The 20,638-nt window shown below is 35.7% G+C and overlaps 1 protein-coding gene and 2 long non-coding RNA genes across 18 annotated transcripts in view; 1 reads left to right on the forward strand and 2 right to left on the reverse strand.

Moving 5' to 3' along the window:
* Positions 1–7,749, reverse strand: part of LOC143680606 (uncharacterized) — a 218,510-nt gene extending 210,761 nt beyond the window's left edge. For 3 of the 7 annotated variants that reach the window (XR_013174082.1, XR_013174080.1, XR_013174086.1), the window contains exons 1-2: positions 7,388–7,748; positions 5,805–5,887 (exon numbers count right to left, since the gene is read on the reverse strand). This is a non-coding gene — a long non-coding RNA (uncharacterized LOC143680606). Of the gene's footprint in view, positions 1–5,804; positions 5,888–7,387 lie in introns of all 7 variants that reach the window. The other 4 variants (XR_013174083.1, XR_013174081.1, XR_013174084.1 and 1 more) reach the window with 3 other exon arrangements.
* Positions 7,750–7,757: 8 nt separating this feature from the next.
* GORAB (golgin, RAB6 interacting) overlaps positions 7,758–20,638 on the forward strand; it is a 51,010-nt gene continuing 38,129 nt past the window's right edge. The window contains exons 1-5 of one of the 4 annotated variants that reach the window (XM_077156940.1): positions 7,789–7,905; positions 13,953–14,080; positions 15,264–15,621; positions 17,790–17,891; positions 19,995–20,135. In XM_077156940.1, coding sequence (XP_077013055.1) covers positions 14,029–14,080; positions 15,264–15,621; positions 17,790–17,891; positions 19,995–20,135 — 653 coding nt within the window. In that variant the 5' untranslated portion in view covers positions 7,789–7,905; positions 13,953–14,028. Of the gene's footprint in view, positions 7,906–13,952; positions 14,081–15,263; positions 15,626–17,789; positions 17,892–19,994; positions 20,136–20,638 lie in introns of those variants that run through there. The other 3 variants (XM_077156941.1, XM_077156939.1, XM_077156942.1) reach the window with 3 other exon arrangements.
* LOC143680605 (uncharacterized) overlaps positions 14,568–20,638 on the reverse strand; it is a 52,677-nt gene continuing 46,606 nt past the window's right edge. For 3 of the 7 annotated variants that reach the window (XR_013174073.1, XR_013174077.1, XR_013174078.1), the window contains one exon: positions 14,568–14,677. This is a non-coding gene — a long non-coding RNA (uncharacterized LOC143680605). The remainder of the gene's footprint in view (positions 14,678–20,638) is intronic. The other 4 variants (XR_013174072.1, XR_013174074.1, XR_013174075.1 and 1 more) reach the window with 2 other exon arrangements.

Below are 20,638 nucleotides of genomic sequence, written 5' to 3' on the forward strand. Positions count from 1 at the left end.
ACTTAGGGAGCTGATAGAAGATATATACTGAAAACTATAGAAGATTGCTGTGCTGGTTTGAAACTGTTATGTACCTTAGAATAGCCAGGTTCTTTTGATCCTAGTCCAATCTTAAGGGGGTAGCCATGTTCTTTTATTTCTGATCCAGTATTGTAGGGTTGGACCTCTTGATTAGGTTATTTCCAAGGAGATGTGACACATCCAATTGTGGGTGTGACCTTTTGATTGGGCTGTCTTCAAGGAGATGTGACACACCCAATTGTGTAACCTTTTGATTAGATGGACATGTGACGCTGTCCATTCAAGATGGGTCTTTAATTAGTTTACTGGAGTCTTTGAGCTCAGAATGAGAAACAGATCAGAGGTGAAATAGATGTGGACGTTTGGAGATGTTTGGAGACAGACAGAATCTGAGAGAGGAGGTCACTGAAACCAGGAGCTGAAAGTAATGAAACCCAGGAGGTAGGGCCTCAGACACCAGCCATGTGCCTTCCTAGCTGACAGAGAAATCGTGGACACCATTTGGTTTTTCTTTGGAATCAAGGTAACTTTCTCTGGATGCCTTAGTTTGGACATTTTTAAGGCCTCAGAACACAAATCTGTAACTTAATAAGCCCATTTCTGGTATATTGAATTCTGACAGCATTAGCAAACTAAAATAATTGCTAAGAGAAATGCTGTTTAAATCCCCAACTAAATGGAATGATATCCTCATTATTCTCAATCTATTTTTATTTCACTGCGATAACTTTTTTACATTATGATAAGATATATGAGACACAGAATTTCCCATTTTAACTACTTTCACATGAACAATTCAGTGATATTAATTACATTCACAATATTGTGTTACCATAATCACCACCCATTACAAAACCTTTTCATCACCCCGAACAGAAACTCTATACCAACAAAATAATAACTCCCCCATTCCTCTTCTCCCCCCAGCCCATGGTAACTGTAATCTATCTTCTGTCACTATGTATTTGCTTATTCTAGATATTTCATTTACAGTATTTGTCCTTTTATGTCTGAAATTTTACTCAATATGATGTCTTCAAGGTTCATCCATGGTATAGCACATGTCTGAACTTGCTTCATTTTTATGACTGAATAATATTCCACACTAAATATATGCCACATTTTATTTATCCATTTATCTGCTGATGAACAGTTGAGTTGTTTTCTCTTTTTAACTACTGTGAATAACACTATTATGAACATTATTGTACATACCTAGAAATGGAATTGCTGTGTCTTATGATAAATCTATGTTTAACTTTCTGAGGCACTGTCAAACTGTTTTCCATAGTGGCTGTACCATTCCACATTTTCATCAAAAGTTTATAATGGTTTCTATTTCTTTACATCCTTGTCTACATTTGTCATCTTCCATTTTTTCAAAGAATGGACACCCCAGTGAGTGCAAAATAGTATCTCATTGTGGTTTTGGTTTGCATTTCCCTAATGGCTAATGATGTTGAGCATCTTTTCATATGTTTCTTTGACATTTGTATATCTTTGGAGAAACATCTATTTAAATCTTTTGCTTGTTTTTAAATTGCCTTTTTAACTATCTGCCAATCTCTGCCTTTTGATTGGAGAGTTTAATCCATTTACACTTAAGGTAATTACTGATATTGCAGGATTTGCATCTACAATTCTGTTCTTTGGTTATTTTAAGTCTTAGACCTTTCTGTCCCTCATTTCTTCCATTACTGCCTACTTTTGTGTTTAACTGATCTTTTGTAGTGAACCTCTGAGAATACTTTTTCATTTTCTATGTTCTATATTTTATTATTTTTCTTTTAGCTAGCATTGGACACAAATTTAACATTCTAAATCTATAACAACTTTTTTTATAACAACTTAATTTCAGTTGCATACACAAACTGTTCTTATACTCTTCTGTCCCCACACTTTCATGCTGTTCTTGTCACAAATTACATCTTTATGCATTGTGTGGCCAAAACCATAACTACTTTTCATGCATTTGCATTTTAGATCATGTAACAAGTAAAAAGTAGCTTTACAATGAAAACAATACAATAGTACTAACATTTATTTAATTAACCATTACATAATTAACTTTATCGAAGATCTGTAGTTCTTAATATAGCTTTGATATATTCTCTGATGCCCTTTCCTTTCTACCTGAAAAACTCCCATTAACATGTGTTGTAGGGAATGTCTGTGGTGACTAATTCCCTCAGCTTTGTTTACCTGGGAATGTGTCAATCTCTCCATCATTTTTGAAGAGAAGTTTGACTATAAATTCTTATTGGTAATTTTTTTTCTTTAGTGCTTTAAATATGTCATCCCACTGCCTTCTCACCTCCATGTTTTCTGATGAGAAATCAACAGTTAATTTTATTGAGGCTTCCTCATAGATGACCAGTTGTTTGTCTTTTGTTGCTTTCAGGATTCTCTTTGGCATTGACTGGTTTGATTATGCATCTGGTAGTGGCTCTCTTTGTGTTTATCCTGTTTGGAATTCTTTGAGCTTCTTGGATGTACATATATTCATGTCCTTTGTGAAATGTAGGAGATTTTCAGCCATTATTTTCTCAAATATTCTTGCTTCCCCTTTCTTTACCCATAATACATATATTTGAATGTTTGATGGTGTTCCATGTCTCTCAGGTTCTGTTCATTTTCCTTTCCTTAGACAGGTAATTTCAATCTCCAAACTCACTGATTCTTTCCTCTGCCAGTTCCAATCTGCTGTTGAACTCCTCTAGGAAATTTTTATTTCAGTTACTGTACCTTTCTGCTCCAGTATTTGCTTTGTTCCTTTTTAAAATTTCTATCTCTTTATTGAAAATGCTCATTTTTATTCATATGTCATTTTCCTAATTTCCTTTAGTGCTTTGTCCAAGTTTTCCTTTAGCTCTTGGACCTTTTAAGACATTTTCTGTAAAGTTTTTGCTTGATATGCCCAATGTCATCTTCTTCATTGTTTATTGGTTTATTTTTCTTTTGCATATACCACTGTGCCAGTTTAAAACTGTTGTGTGCCCCCAGAAAAGCCATATTCTATAATTCTGATTCAATATTATTGGGTGGATTCCTTTTTATTAAGTTTCTTCCATAGTGACCCACCCAATTGTGGGTGGAACCGTTTGATTAGGTGGTTTCCCTGGAGATGTGTCTCTGCCCATTCAAGGTAGGGTTGCTTACTGGAGTCCTTTAAGAGGGAACCATTTAGGAAAAAGCTTCAGATTGACACATATAGAGACCTTTGGAGATGCAGAAAGAAAATGCCCCTGGGGAAGCCATTTGAAACAAGAAGCCTGGAGAGAAAGCTAGCAGACATCACCATGTACTTTCCCAGCTGACAGAGAAACCCAAATGTCATTGGCCTTTCTTGAACCCAGGTACCTTTCTCTGGATGCCCTACTTTGGGCATGTTTATGGTCTTAGAACTGTGAGCTTGTAACTTAATAAATTCCTTTTATAAAGCCAACCCATTTTTCATATACTGTATTTCCACCAGCATTAACAAACTAAAATAACTACCTTTCCCTGATTCTTTATATACAATGTGATTTTTTTTTGGTATGCCATATGGCAGTGTCACATTTCATTCTTTTTCCATGTGAGTGTACCATAATTGCCGCACCATTGGTTGATTTTTACTTGTTTGGCTTTTTATTTATTTGCTTGCTTGTTTTGGGGAAAGTGCATGGGTGGGGAATAGAACCCGGGTCTCCTGCATGGCAGGCGAGAATTCTACCACTAAACTACCCTCACACCCCCTACAATGTAATTTTTCTGGTTGAAATCTGGACATTGAATACTCAAATGTGTCAACTCTGGAAATCAGAGTCTCTTAGAGCCTCAGATCTTTCCCCAGGGTGTGCTGTATTTTTCTTCTGTTCTCCTCCTTATTCTTTTTTTATCTCCTCCTTATTTTTGAAGGCTATAATAGTTTGTCTAGTAATTTTTCCGAACCTTATATATAAGGACTGAATGACTTGACATACGTAGTTATTGAACTCTCTGCTCCTTAAGTTTGTTTTCAGTTAGTGTTATGACAGAACTTACCTTGAATTCCAGGAGAAAGAGGAGGGAGGGAGGGAAAGAGGGGACAGGGAGGGATTAGGGGAGGGGGCAAAGAGAGAGAGAGAGAGAAGGAAAGAAGGAAAGAGAAGAAAAAGAAAGAGAGAACACCTTTCTCAGCCTTTGCATATTGTTTCCGTGTTTGGGCTCTCCTTTAGCAGGGGACTAAAGAATAACCCCAGGTAAAAGCAGAGGGCCCTCTCAGGTGTTTTTCCAGCACACACCTTGCCTTGGACATGTCTGTGTAGCCTTATCAATTTCTGCCCATGCACTGACAATATACACCAAACCGCCTCTAGGAAAGTAATGGCCTTTCCTTTGGGTCTTGGGCACTGGTGTGTATCTCAACTCATAATCTCCTGCCCCACCCAGCTGTTGTTTGATTGTTTTCTTACAGTGTTTTCACAGCCCTGCCAGCTGCTTCTTATATTCATAGTAAGTTCTGGAACCAGTGAGCCAAAGAAAAGTGTCCTGGATCAGTACTTCAGGCTGCTACCTGACAGACTGGTGTAGTTATTTGAACCCCAATATGTGGATAAGGGTTAGTCTGCTCTCTGTGGAAATGAGGACTGGGGATTTGCACTGGGATCATGAGCTGTCAACCACACCGAGCTGGACAGTGGGTTGGGGAAGCACCAGTGAAAATTCTGCCAGGCTTTCCTACTGTTTTTAAGTTACATTTGTTTTGTTTTGTTAATTTGCAGTTCCCCAGTTAACTGCACCCTTTGAACTTTTTTCCATAGCTCTGAGAAAGTTGGTTTTGTCTGTTTCTGCTGGATTTTCAATGTTTCTGTAGGGTATGGAATCTGGTAGTTTCTCAATTTACCATTTTGCTGACATTCTCCTCAACCTTTTTAATATTGTTTATTAACCAATGCCTTCATAGCTGCAAGTATCCAATAAATAGTAAAGATTCAATGTTATTCACCACCACTGAAATATTAGAAAGGAACTTCAAAATGCAATAAATGCATAGATATTTCAAGTCAATGCCTGATTTAGAGAGGTTTACTATTTAAATATTTCTTGAGTGCTCAGTTGTGTTATGTATCTTACTATATATTGGGTGATAAAATATATAATCCATGATCTCATAGTGCTATTACCTTATCGAGGGAAATAGAAAATAAACAACAAAAACTTGAAATTGCAATTAGTGCTATAAATACAATAAAGAATACAGAAATGGAAAACTAGGGATGATGTTTGGATATGGTGGTCAGAAAAAGACTAAGTGAACATTTAAGTCAAAACCTTGAGAAGTAGAAGGAACCAGCCAGATAAGGAAAAGATCATTATAGACAAATGGACCATTTGGGAAGGCCCTAGGTAGGTAGTAGAATGTAGGGGACAGGGAGAGTGGCATGTCCTAAAATCAAAAGAGAGATAATTTGGCTGGAAGGTAGAGAGTAGGGATTAAAGAGAGAGTCTAATGGCCACATAAAACAGACAGGCAGAGGTCAGATCATGTAGGATCATGTAGGAACTGGGGTTTTATTCAAAGTGTGATGGGAAACCACTTAACAGTTTAAGACATGATAAGATTATTATTTTTAAAAGATTACACTATTACATGGTAGAGAATCAAAAGGAAGGAAGTTATCACACATGGTCGCCCTCTTATCTTAACCACATAAAATTAAAAATGCTGAATAATTTGTTACACGCTTTTATTTTTTAAAAGATCACAGATCTTAAAAGTAAGCAAAAGAAACTGAAAGCAAATCTAAAGGGTACTCAACCTGAATAAAGGCCCTCGGGCTAGTACGCACATCTGAAGACAAGATCACCAAAATAAAGTTGAGAGCCCAAAGGGATGGTCCATCTGATAAAAAAGGATTAGAAAAAACAGTCTATCATTCTAGGAAAGCAGTAAGGAAGTCTATCATCTATAAGTAATATTAGATTTTTTTTTAAGGCGCCTACAAAAAATTGACACTTAAGACCTGTATCATTTTGGGGAGTGGTATCCAGATTTATACTACAAGTTGAAAAATGTACAACTAATACTTCTAGGGCCCAGCAAAACCAGGGTGTAGACTCTCTCCCAACCCAGGTCACAGAGGACTCCACAGAAAAACTTTGAATAATAAAATATTATCCATTATTTGAAGAAACCTGTCAACTTGAGGGAGAGCCAACAGAAACAACAAACATTTAAAATCCTGCAAACTGTAAATTATCATTTTAAACAGATGGATTCTATTATTCAACATATGTCACCTACACTTTGGTTCTCATTCAGGGCGAACACATAATCTTTTAAAGTACCATAATTTCCACCCCTATAAGATTATCTTTACTTCTTGAAATTCACCCACAGTGAGCTAAAGGATATATATATATATGGTGCACATAAGGTGGTTCAACACGGTTATTAGTTAAGCTAGATGGCTGTTGGCTGTAAATAGGAAACGGAATTAACTACCAGACTGCCGCTGATCCCTACGCATTATTTTGAAGCTAGAAATCTACAGCTTTACTTTATTTGCCTATGTTCAAAAACGGAATGAAACAGTCTTCTACAATCCTTTCGAGGGTATTTTAATTTTAATGTTAAGGGAAATGACCCAACGTTTAAATTGAAACCTTTGTGACATCGCCGATGTTCAGAAATCGCTTTAGGTCTAAACGTGTGAAGGGTACAAGGGAGATTCAAAACATCCTTTCACCTTCTGATTATCTACCTAAACTGAAAAATTCTTTTCAACTACTTTTCCCGTGTAGCATTTTAGTTTTGTCTACCCCTTTATCTCAATGTATAAAAACTAGGATTCACAAGAGACAAAAGGGGTTTTTAAATGTAAGCCAAACCAATGATTTTTTTAAATATGAAAAAGTGAAGACATGAGAAATGGGATAACCAATCTCTTTTAAATAATCTTCGCAAACCTGCTTTAAATGGAAGCCCACAGATATTAAGTGTTCAAAATAAACCAGAACTCTGAATTTCAAACAAGGACTGCAAGACGGTTATCTTAATACTTTCCCAATCCCCTAGCACCGACGTTTTATATTCTCTTCTCCGAACACAGAAACAGATGACAGACTTAGGAAATTCCTCAGGAGGAAACTTGCAGATTCAAGAGAATTATTCAGAAAAGAAACATTAGGGAAACAATCCACAAAGAAATCTGGGATTTGCCATGGCCTTGCGAGTCCGGCTATGCAGAGAAACCGTGTTAAATGTGTCTATTCCCTTTTCATTATTCTCCAGCCCTCTTAAGTATTTAAAAGCCTAAATGTGATCACTTTCTTCAGTCAAGCTGAAGGATTCCGCCAACGTACTCTTCCAACGAAACACATGGCTTTAAAAACGACTTACACAAGTCACGGAGTTCAAGCACCGCGACCACCAAATACAAAACTCCGCCCCAGTGAATTTACAGAGGACCCCCAAGAGACCTTGTGCCTGCCCCTTTACGCCACGAACTCATAGCTACTTCCCAACTGCCTGTTTATCTTCACCCTATCCCCATCACCATTTACTCCACATCTATTGAACCGATTAACCCAACGAGAATGAGAAACAGGGTGAAAGAGCAGAGCCAAGTCAGGGGGTATGAATGTCTGCGTGGCCAGGATTTCTCTAGGCAGTTCGTCCGGCACAGCTGGAGGCAGCCGGACCGCACCACGGGAGAGGGGACCTTGTGTGCAGGGCTCGAACCGCTGATTGGCTCTCCGGCAGAAGCCGGGGAAAACCCGGATGTGCCTGGGTAGTCGCGTTGGCAAGTGTGGGCCCTAAGGTTTGGGTACAGTAGCGTTTCTGTTCGTGGGCGCGGATGGCGCGTGGTTGGGCCGGCTTTTCTGAGGAGGAGCTGAGGAGACTGAAGCAGACTAAAGGTAATGGGATGTTCCTACGTAAGGTTCACTTCTTGAGTCTATTAAGAGAAAGGATATAGGGCTGGGGTTTTTAGAGGGGGGAGGGAGCGGGGAAGAGGGTGTGTGTGTGTAGGGAGAGGGAATTTAGATGCGGGGGCAGGATTGAGGTTGTTCTACTGACGGATGTACTTGGAACCACAAGGGAAGGAGCAGGCCCAAGCGGCAAGGGGCTACTTGTAGAAAAGAAGGTTCAGGTCCATTTCAGGGAATTGACATTTTTTGTGTGTGTGAAGGGAATTGAACTTGGGAGAGGAAGTGAGCCTGTAATGTGTCCTATAGGGAGCATTTCTGCGCACATCAGTAGTTAGAGAGTTGGGGTCAGGGTAAGAGAAGGGGTAGGGGCACATGTTAGGATTGTGATGAAGTTATACAAACAGATAATGACTGAGAAAAAGAGAGTGCAGGGGTATGAATAAATGCAAAAATACGATCCTTTTCATAACACATCTGGAGTGTTACAGACTGTCGTTGCTAGATGATTTTTGCAGTGCTTTCCACCTCTGAGAGTCAGTAAAACCTAACAGCTCTTTGAGTGATTAGATGTGACATGAATGTATTGTGTGTAGCCTTGACTTCGGAATAAGCTAAAATTTTGTGTTCCTCCCTCCTGCTTCATGAAGTAATCATTGAATGGGCTTATGCTATTTTATTTTTTGATGAAGGAGTTAAGTTTGCTAATACTTGGTGGGAAACTTTTAGTGATAAAAGCCATACTTTGCTTACAGTTGAGAGTCCTAGGAGATCCTTGTGATGAGCCTGGTAGTGCACATCACTCTGTGCACAGTTTTCACCACTTTTGGTACCTAAAATAGTTCATTTTTAGTTCATTCTCAGAGAATCCCTTTGGCACTGTTTAAAACAGGTACAGAAAAAAATTTACTTTGCTGAAGGTCAGAATACATTTTTATGTTCCGGACCTTTGTTGTAAAGAGTTTATAGTGTGTTGTTTTGGTTTATGATTGTGCTAATAAGAGTGATGGCTCCCCTTTTGATTGAGGAAGATTATTCTAGTGTCCTTATAATTTTTACACCTAGTCTAGGAGCTTTGATAGACTTGACTTTGAGAGAAGATTAAACTTTGTCAGACGTTTTATTATAGTTTGTGAGAAAATTGAATGTTGCCCAGGTGGGTTCTGGGCTTTTTTACCATAAATATGAAAATGACCTAGTAGGGCTGACCAGTGGAAAAGGAAGTGAATTTGTAGCATAGAGCGATGCAATTTGTATGGATTGGGGGAATTTTGACCGGTTCAAAGTCCTTTAAAAACCATATCAGAGGGCAGGCCACGGTGGCTCAGTGGCAGAGTTCTCACCCATGTCAGAGACCTGGGTTTGATTCCCTGTGCATGCCCATGCAAAAAAAAACCAAAAAAACGAAAACCGTATCAGAAACGTTGTATTACAATATATGTTAATTAGCTGACTCTGTTTAACTTGATGTACTGAAATTCTTTTGCTCTGTGTTTTCAACATCCACTTGCTTATTCAGATGTACAAACTACAGGTACTTCTGTTCTAGCCAGGTATGAGTTTCTGCCTAGGGATATAAAAGTGAACAAGCCCTGCCTTCAGAGAGCTTATAGTCAAGTGAGGAGACAAACATTAAACAATCATCAAGTAATGTGATAGTAGATATACAGTAGCTTATTATATAGCTAGGAGGAATCTCATTGTGCTGGAGGTTGTGGGGAGCTTGGGAAGATTTCACAGAGGTTATGCATTAACCGAGATGAATTTACCAGGGGAAAGGCAACTTAATGTAGAAATCCAAGTTAAACAGTACATTGATTATGTAGAAGTATATTTTGAAATATCCCTGCACTATGAGATAGAGAAAAGCTGAGAAGCACATGAGCTTTTTAAGGCCCATGGTTTGGTAACAAGAACTTAGACTGTGGTCAACAGCTCATTAGTTTATGACCACCTTGAGAATAGAGAAAATGTCTTGGCATCTTTGTAATAGTAAAGTGTAGTGCTTTGGTAGATAGATCTTTTAGCTCTGCCTCTAAACAAGCAAAATTAAAGGCAGCCATACTCTAGAGAAACTGATATGTACATTGAGAAACATGGTCAAGAGTGTTCTTAACAGTGTTTTTTAAAATAATATTAGAAAGCTGAAAATGACCCAAGTGTTCATTAATAAGAAAGTGGATAAACGCATTGTGGTCTAATCATCCAGTGGACTAGTGGGAATATATGAATGTGTATATTCCCATATTTCATATATAATATAATTAATATATATAAATAATATAATTTCATATATAATGAAATTTCATAATAATTTCATATATAATGAAATTAATATATTTCATATATTAATGTGTATAAGTTGTGAAAACAGCAAGTAGCAGAAGAATATATACTCTGAGGCCATATATATAAGGGCAAAATCATATAAAACATATTTTCTTTTAGGGATAGAGGAGAACTATAAAGAAAATCAAGAGAAGGAGACAAAGTTTAGGGTATTAGGCAGGCAGGGGAATGTGATAAGGGAGGGTCAAATACATAGGGAGTTTCAAAAGTATTGGTAATTGTGAAATCAAGTTAAAACAAGTTACAGAAAGTAACATGATACAGTTCAGTAACAGATAGCTCTAAAATAACAATGGTTTAAAATAACAAAAATTTATTGTCACTTTAGCCTCATGTATAAGATGTGTTGCAGTCAACTCCACACCATCTTTTGGTGCTCAGTTCACCATGACAGGAGAGGAAGGTTGAAAATTGAGTATTAGCAATTAAGTGCTTCAGCCAGTAAGTGATGTGTCACTTCTACTTAAATTTCATCAGCAAGTCATGTTACTTAGGGAGCAAAAAAGTACAATTCTTTTTGTGTGTTCCAAAGAAGGGGCAAAGTATTTGTTATTGAACAGTATTTGTACTACAATCATGTTTTATTTCTTAAGCTGGACTGTGTTTATTATTATGTTGTAATCCATACAAGTTGATATTATATTTATACACACATATAGATACACATACATATAAAACACATGCATATATATGTACTTGATTATGAGCTGTTTCATAATGAAAAAATTTCAAGTAAAAACATCGAAGACAACCACAATTTCTAAAGAAAGTAGTCATAAGAATTTTTTATTTATTCCTAATACTATTTATTTGCTAGTTATATCTTCCTGTGGTTTATAACTTGTCTTTCCTTTAAAATACTTTATTTTTTAGGACAGTATTAAATTTACAGAAAATTTGAGCAGGTAGTACAAAGTTCCCATATACTCCCCACACAGATTCCCCTATTATTAACATCTTATATTAGTGTTGTACATTTGTTATAATTAATGAACCAGTATTGATATATTATTAACTGAAGTTCATAGATTATTCAGATTTTCTCAGTGTTTGCCTGATGTCTTTTTTCTGTTCCAAGAGCCTGTCTTGAATATTACATTATATTTAGCTGTCATATCTTCTTAGATACTCTTGGCTTTTACAGTGGCTCAGACTCTACTTCTTTTTAATGACCTTAATAGTTTTGAAAGGTGCTGGTTAGTTACATTGTTGAATACTCCTATATTAGATTTTCTCTGATGATTTTTCTCATGTTTACCTGGGATTATGGGGAGGAAAAACACAGATATAAGCTGCCATTTTTATCACATCACATCAAGAGTACTGCAGTATAAATTTATACAGTATCAGAATTGTTAACCTCATGGGAAACAACTTTATCAACTAGAGTATAGTACTCGTGTGTAGTTCTTTTTACACTCTCCATTCATTTATTCCAATGTTATATAGGTCAGTACCTTTTCCCCCACCCATTCAGTGAGACTGCTTCATACGTTTAGAATACAGTTAGATTCTCTTGTCACAGTTTGCATTTTTTCCTGGGATCCTTTGACCTAAATGAGTATTTTTTTTTTAATATGTATACATAAGGCTCACTGTTTGTGTTAAAAATTTCTATAGAGATGCTTTTCTATAAAAGTATAGTGTTGTATGGCCACCATTATAGTATCATACAGAGTAGTAGCATCTTAAAAATCCCGTGGTTTTCTTATTCATTTCTCCCTCCTGCCATAAGCCCCTGGCAATCACTGATTTCTCAGTAGTTTTGCCTTTTGCAGAATGTTATATAATTGGGATCATGCAATATGTAGCCTCTTCAGACCAACTTCATTCACTTAGAAATTTGCATTTAAGGTTCTTCTTGTTTTTGTGTAACTTGATAGGCCATTTCTTTTTTTTTTTTTCGTTGAATAATATTCCACTATTTAGATGTGCCACAGTTGTTTTATCAGTTCACCTACAGAGGATTTATAAGTTGCTTTCAGTTTTGGGCAACTGAAAATAAAGTTGTTATAAAGGTGTGTTAGCAGGATTTTGTGTAGACATAACTTTTTAACTCAATCTTGTAAATACTTAAGACCATGATTGTAGATATAAGTTTTTAATTCAATCTTGTAAATACTTAGGGCCAAGATTTAGCTTTGTTTAGCTTTGTAAGAAACCGGCACATTGTTTTCCAAAGTTAGTGTACCATTTTGCATTCCCACCAGCAATGGTAGAGAGTTCCTGTGGCTCCATATCCTCACCAGCACACGGTATTGCCAGTTTTTTGAATTTTAGTAGTTCTAGTAGGTATATAGTGCTATCTCACTGTTTTAATTTGCAATTACTTATAAAGAATTATGTTGAGAATCTTTTCATATGCCTGTTTTCTATCTGCGTATCTTTAAGGTGTCTGAAAAGGTGTCTCTTCATATGTCTGTTTTCCATCTGCATATGTTTTGCTCATTTTTAAATTGGGTTGTTTGTTTTCTTATTGTTAACTTTGAAGAGTCTTTTGTGTATTTTAAATACAAGTGCTTTATCAAATAGATAATTTTGCAGATATTTTCTTCCAGTCTGTTCCTTCTCTTGTCGTTCTTTTAATGTAACTTGTCTTTTAACTTTATCTTTTGATGAACTAAGTATTTCATTTTAATATAGTCAAATTTGTCAGTCTTTTCTTTTTCATGGTCAGCATTTTCTGTATCTTATGAAATCGTCCCATACTATAAGGTCTAAAAATATTCATCTTTATTTTCTATTAAGAGCTTTTTTAAATATCATTTTTATTATAAGATAAGCAGATTGAATAAACGGCGTAAAGAAATGTATTTCTACCAAGACATTTAAAGTGTTCTCTGACATTAACGCTTTAATTGGAAGGTTGTTTTTATATGGTGTAAGGGATGGATCCAATTTTTTCTTTTCCAATAAATAATCATTGCTTGCCAACATCCATTTATTGAATGTCTACCTTTTAGTCTTGATATGACAAGTTACTGCTCTCATATACCAATGTTTCATTCATGTCTGAATCTGTTTCTGTGCTCTCTATTCCATTCCATTGATCATTTTGTCTATTCCTACACTACTACCACACTGTCTTAAAGCTTTATAATAATTCCTGGTATCTAGTAATTTACTTCCTTGGCTTGCTCTTTTTCTTTAGAAGTTTCTTTGCTATTCTTTCATATGAAGTTGTGAATAATTTTTCCAAATTTCATGGAAATTCCAGTTGGAATTTTTATCTGGACTGCATTATATCTTTATATCAGTTTGAAAATTTTGACATCTTTACATTATTAACTCTTGCTACCCCCTAACATGGTATATGTTCCCATTTATTCAGGTCTTCTTTAAAACTCTTAATAAAAGTTTTGGAATTTTCCCTGTAGAGGTCTTGAACACTCTTTTATTAGATTTATGACACAAATAGATATTTCTCGGAAAAGGAAGTATGAAGAGATGGTCATTTGCAAATAATTACAAATGAAGAGCATAAGATACCACTTTATACCCATTCAACTGGCAAGAAATTTAAATCGGACAATGTCATAAATTGAGAAGAAAGTGCTCCCCAGTTTACCAGTCTCTTTGAGGCTCTCAGTCCCCATTATAAAATATGTAAGATAAGAAGAGCCATTTTTAAATGGCCTAATTTGTTTATTGTTTGAGAATTTTTTTAAAATAGCATTTTAATTTCATAGATCGCCCCTGTGAAAATGCAAAATAAAATGGAAGCTACAGAACTCAACTTCAGGGAGATTATTAATAATTCAGCTTATGGGTTCAACTGGACATAGCCTTATGACATTTTCTGATGGTGTGAATAAAGGTCAGTAGCCAAAATTGAGTTCCTGTTGCAAGCTACAGGAGAATGATTTGTGATTCTGGCTAAAGTCAACAATGATATTTTACTTTTAGTAGTTTTTTCTATACATATCTCGTTTAATTCTTACACTGACTATGAGGTTAGTAGAGTAAGTCATTTTCATCCTGTTTGACAAATGAGGAAACTGAGACACTAAATAATTGACTTGTTTGAGATTACTGAGCTAGACAAAAGCAAAGCCAGTATTGTGACTCCCAATCTTTTAACTTTCTATTGCTTCCAAGTTCGATATGCAGAAATTACAAGTCCCATTTGAATTGTTCATTTACTCAGACATCATAATTTCATTTCCCAGTCATTTCATAGAGCATATACCATTATGGATCTTACTATACTGGGAATTTGGACTAACTTTCTCAGTTGTCTGCCCTAAAAGGCTAATAATGGCATGGCTAATAAAAAAAATACAACAAAATAAGTTTAGAATACTTTTTATTTTTTCCCAGGTGTTTTATCTTCTTATATTGCTTTGCTCAGGCTTCTATTATAATTGGTTTGCATCAGTTGACTAGACTTTGGGGAATACAACCTTGGATTATTCTGGAAGATGAAAAGAAAAGGATTCAGGATTAATAAGCATTCCTAGAAATAAGAACTTCACTCAATTATATTTTTGTATAGCATTTACCTATATATCTGATTGCTCTAAAATCTGTTGAAATTTAAGAGAGGAGAAGCTCATTTGAAAACTCGACCACCATCTTGCTTCAGGAAAGCAGGCAGAATCATACATCAAATTTAAGACATATCAGAGAATTCAATTGTCTACCTAATTTGATAAAAAAAATCATTTGATTATATGTATATATATATGTATGCATACATGATGAAATTAAAACAAACCTTGTGTCCTGAGGTTTAACCCACAAACAGATTGACTTCCTGTGAAGACAAATTGAGAACTGGAACAGTTTTTATTAAATATTAACAATATGATCTAAGAACTGGTGAAACTACGGGACTATGACAGTTTTTCCTCTCTGTCTTCAAGATAAAGAAGGGAAGGAAAAGCTTTCTAGAATCGTTTATTATCAAAGTTTAATGATAATGCTTTATTTTCCTAGGGAAATTTTAATTATTTACTGCTCACATGAAGGAATTTTTCCCCACTCTCTCTTTTATGTAGATCCATTTGAACCACAACGGCGTCTCCCCTTGAAGAAAAGTCGCCAACAACTTCAGCGAGAAAAAGCTCTTCAAGAGCAAAGCCAAAAACTTGGACTTCAAGATGGATCAGCCTTATTACCTCCAGAGCAGCTGCTTTCTACATCAAAACCAAGATTTAATTCTCAAAAGCCAAATTCTTCTCCCCCTGCTCCTCCTAGTCCTCTTTCAATAACTTCTCCTATTGGTGATGGGAAACAGCAGGGTATTGAAAGTCAACCAAGGGAACTGGGACTTGAGAATTCCCATGATGTACAGGAAAAGGTTGAGGCTCTTCCTTCAAAGCCAAATTGCAAATTGGAGAAAAAGAAAATGGAATTGTTAGTAAGTCTATATATCCATTATTTTTTTTCTATTTTACCATTTTTTCCTATTGGGCTTTGAGGAAATGAAGTTTTTAACATTTTCTCTGTTTATATTCAAGCCTAGAACTGTGATGAATAAACATTGAGAGATGGATACCTCCTAAATGTATGGTGTCAGGCACTGTTAGGCAGTTTATATATTATGTCGTCTAGGCTTCACAGTAGCTTTGCTATACATGTTTGTTATTTTTACATTACAGATGAGATACCAAAGACTCAGAGAAGAGATATTATCTTCCCAACGCTAATAAGTAGTGAAGTTGGGTTCACCAGACAGTATATCTGGATCCAAAGTCTATGCCTTCTCTGTTTTCCAAAAGTGGTTCTTCCTATACCTATTGAACCTATTTTTCTGCTTCCGGATTGGGTCTCCATTGTCCCAGAAAAGGGTACTTGTGAAAAGACTTAAAGAAAGAATGATTGAGGAAAAGAGTATAGGAAGTTGTGGGGATGAATGAAATGATGCAATTGTATTCTTAGGTTTTTTAATCCTATGTTTAATGTTGTATTTGCATTCGAAATCACCTACATATTTTAGCTTAGCCACATTCTTGTGGACTTTGATAGTCTGTGACTTTCTATGATCAGCATTTTTTTTAAATTTTATACCTTATATTCTAATATCTACTCTTTTTTACTTCTTGACTTACAATTAATAGGAGAGAAAGGATGGCATTAGTTTCTGTTTTCCATCTCCTGAGTCTTTCATTTTCAAAGTATCTTATATTTTTTCTAATCTCTGAGATATTTTTCTTTTTCTGCTGATCTGCGCTGTGTGTTTAAACTGTTCCTTACCCAAGGGTTTACAAAGAAATCATTTTGATGAGAGATATAAATCACATGAACTATGAAACAGACACTGAACAAATGCATACCCATAAATACCAGCAAGTGCCTGAACGGAGTCAGGGTGAATTTGAATTAAGCTGGATGAATTAAATATAGTATCATAAAGGAAAATTATTCTTTTTTAGGTAATTGGGGAAATTTTCAGAGACAGCATGCAATCTGAGGAGCCATTTGATGAAAAGAAGAAGGAGAAAGGAAAGTTATATCCTAGAGAATGTTTAGAGATGACCAGCTCAGTTCTCTGGGAGACGCAAAAGATAGGCCAGAAAATAGTAGAGAATTAAGGAAGTGAGGAAGGACTTGGAAAGAAAGGATGCCTGCCTAGCAAGTTCTCTGGTGCAGTAGGATAGCATCAAGGCCTCTGAGGGATAGATTGCCCAATCAGAATAATGGTTAGACAAAATCCAGATGTCAGCATTGAAGACCATTTAGGATAGAGTCCTGGGTAAGCTGGAACTAAGGTGACTGGGAGGAGATGCCTACAGTAGGAAAAATGGAAAAAGATCAATGCCAGCACTAAGGAAGAGCTGTAGAAATGGAGAGAACAGCACAGTTTTGAAAGTGGTTACTAGATTTGGAAATAGAGGGTTTTTTACATAATGGCTATAAGAATGATGATGGAATGAATGGTTTTGCCATTACCTTAATTTGAGTTGACATCAAGTTCATAAATTTATGGAAAATTTTAATATACCTCTTTTAGAGTTGTACGTATTGGAATATAATTCATGTTTTAAGATCTTTGAAGTTTTACTTTAGGCCAGCATTCAGTGTTTCATTCTGTTTAGAAGAGTTTAAAGGCTAGAAATAAGTGAGCAAATGAAAGAGCATTATAAAATAAAGATTGAGTGTTAGCTTAAGGATGTTTAGGTGGTGGAAGTCTTTCATTATAGAAAATGCCTACAGGTAAGAATATAGCATGACAATTAAGACCAGTTTTTTTTTAATCTCCTTTTTTTGCATATAATACACAATTAATTTACAAGTTTCTTTGTATTCCTAAAAAGAGCCACAGCACTCTGGGTTCCTAGTTTTATATGTACGATGGATTTCAGAGGGCTGATGTATGTAAACCTTTACTTCTGATCATGGTCTTTGTTCCTATTAGAACAAAATAATGAACTGCAGATGGGTTCCTTGAAGAGGCTTTTTGAAAGAAAATATACATAATCTGGTTGATTGAACTGTATTTTTCTGGGGCTGAGACTGGTAAAGTGTGGGATGGAATAGCAGTCCCTTTCATAACTCATTTTTTTACTTTTTTTGCTCCTCAGGCAGGAAAAATCTCGTTGGGAAGTCCTCCAACAAGAACAACGGCTAATGGAAGAGAAAAATAAACGTAAGAAAGCTCTCTTGGCCAAAGCTATTGCAGAAAGGTGAGATTCCTGAACCAGGTTGTAACCTACAATCAATTCGGTCATGTTTTATATTTATTTTTCTGTGTCTGTTTTAATAAACTAATTTTTTTTTGTACACCCGTAAAGTCTTACTAAACAAATTATGTTTTGTAAGTGATATTTAAGTTCTAGTTGTTTACTAAGGAGAATTTTATAAGTGGAGGATTAGGGCATATTGAATTTATGACTATAGATGCAATTAAAACTTAAGGATCAACATCAATATTTACAGTTTTAACCATTACACACTGGTAGGAGAAGCTTTAAATAGCTTTAAACATGTTAAATTAGCGAGAAGTGCAGGCTTTAATCTTGATGTGGGGAAATTTAATTATCTAGTGTATAAAGGAAGAAAGTATTCCAGTAAGTGACATGATGCAGGGTTACCATTATATGAGCACTGCCCCATGCTGTGTGAGATTCAGTTTTTCTCTCATATACCTGGTTTCAGTTTGTAAGTGATCCTTTCTCCTTTACTGTCATTTTGGTAGCCTGAAACAGCAGGCTTTTCCCTTTTCAAGCCATTTTTCCCGTCCGTCCCCATCCACTTTCTGAACTTTTAATTTGTAGTTTCTAATCTGCTATGGCCTTAGGAAACCAAGCTTATTCAATAAATTAGGCAGTGTTTGTGAATAGTGAGAACTAAATGCAAGTAAGTACTCCGTGACATTTTCTGTTGAGATCTCCAGAAAACTCTGGTAAAATTATTACGATTAAGGGGCTAGAGTGTGTGTAGGGGGAGGGGTTGGGGTGGTGAGGGAAGCAGTTAGACATAAGAGTAATTTTTAGTGGCGCGTACATATTTAAAAGTAATGATTTTTTTCCTAATGGTGTACCTTGATCTTTTAGGTACAGGAAATATACAACTTGCTTAACTTATTATGTTTTAAGAAAAAGAACACCATATGAAAAGGTAGTGCCCCTCTTTTGTTTTCCAAGGAGTGGTTATTGAAAAGCATTTTAGTAGTCTTTAATTGGTAGGGGAGAAGGATGCTGTTTGCTTGGAATTTTACAAAAAAGACCTACAGGTACAGTCCTAGCTCTTCCCTGAGTGCATTTGTCTTAAAACTGAAAGCACTAATACAAGAAGAAACGTAGGGAAATACATCATGATTAGATTAATGATGAAAAATGGACAGTGGGCTACTTGTAGTAAAAGAGTCATTCTGGAAAGTGAACTTATTTAGGCAGAAAGCAAGGGCAGATACATAATGGAGTAGAAATCAGGAGAAAGAAGGAAATAACATTAGAGTGTGTCAGTCAGTGATTTTTTACTGTAAAGGGACAGAATTTGTTCTTAAACTAAGTTGCAATGTAATGGTTTTATGTGGGGGGTTTCCTCGCCCTGGAGAATGTGTATGAAATTTTGAAACAAGTGAAATCATGATTAAAGCTTTGGTTTAGTATTTGTTTGTTCTCTTCATTCTTAAGTGTATATTGTACTCGGAAGGTGGTGAGGGATCTGAGAAATGATGAGGTTGGATGTGGTTTTAAAAAGTAAAGAAAAGACTTTTTATGGAGCCACCAAAGAATGTTTTGAGGATATGTAGTTTTGTCTGTAGGCAAAGCAAAGCAATAAAAGTTTTGTTGAAATGGATCCTGAGGAAATGAAAACCATACAGATGTTTCCAGATGTAAAAAACAGTATGTGTGAATGATGACATCCATTCTTGATGTCTGTTGATTATACACACGTGAATATGGGCTTAGGAAGAATTTAAGACTAGAAATTGGAAAGCCTTATTGGATAGTCTAATGTAAAAGGAGTGCAAATGTATTTGTTTAGTGCTTATTCTCATCCTTACAGAATGAATACAGACTCACCAGTGACTATATATTGCATTTTGCTTGTAAACCTTATTTTATCTCGTGTACGAAATTATATATGGTAATAAAAAATTTGGTAAAATAAGGGGAGAACTCTCAAATGTAGTGTCTGAGAGATATACCAAAGTATTGCCATCATTTTTTCTGATTTTTTTCTAGTTTTCTAGTAAAAAAGTTTACTTTTTTCCCTTGTATATACACATACATGGTTTTAAAATACCACCACCACCCCCACTCATGTTCTTGATTTTCTAGATCTAAAAGAACTCAGGCAGAAACCGTGAAACTAAAGAGAATCCAGAAGGAGTTACAGGCTTTAGATGATATGGTATCAGCTGACATTGGAATCCTCCGGAACCGGATCGATCAGGCCAGTCTAGACTATTCATATGCCCGGTGAGTTGGGGAAATTGAACTCTAAACAAGGAGTCCAGTTTAATTAACGTCCATTGCTAGCTGGGCCCATGAGATTTTATGTATATTATCATTTAAACCTCACAACAACCCATTAGGTGCTGTGTTTGTTCCTTTTTTGTGTGCTAATTCAAGTATTTCCTCTTCTTTGAAGACTTACTTAACTTTCTTACCAAAGTACCTTGTTAAGCATTTCTTACATTATTTATTTACAGTTCAGTCTTTCCTGCTATTTAAAGTTTGGGACTCTGCTTTATTAATCTTTCAGAATCTGGCAAAGTAAATGTCACATAGCATTCTCACACTGTCTCAATTACTTGCCACTAAAACACATAGCTATTAAGTCTCAGAGCCTTGATTAAAAATCTTTTATTCTAATTATACAAAATTCCATTATCCTAAATGAAGTCTTTCCATTTAGAAATTTTAATTGTTTGAGATTGTCCTTAAGGAATTGAAGCCTAATTCTCATTTCAATTTTCAAC

The sequence above is a fragment of the Tamandua tetradactyla genome, chromosome 4 (assembly GCF_023851605.1).
Source record: "Tamandua tetradactyla isolate mTamTet1 chromosome 4, mTamTet1.pri, whole genome shotgun sequence".
NCBI lineage: Eukaryota > Metazoa > Chordata > Mammalia > Pilosa > Myrmecophagidae > Tamandua > Tamandua tetradactyla.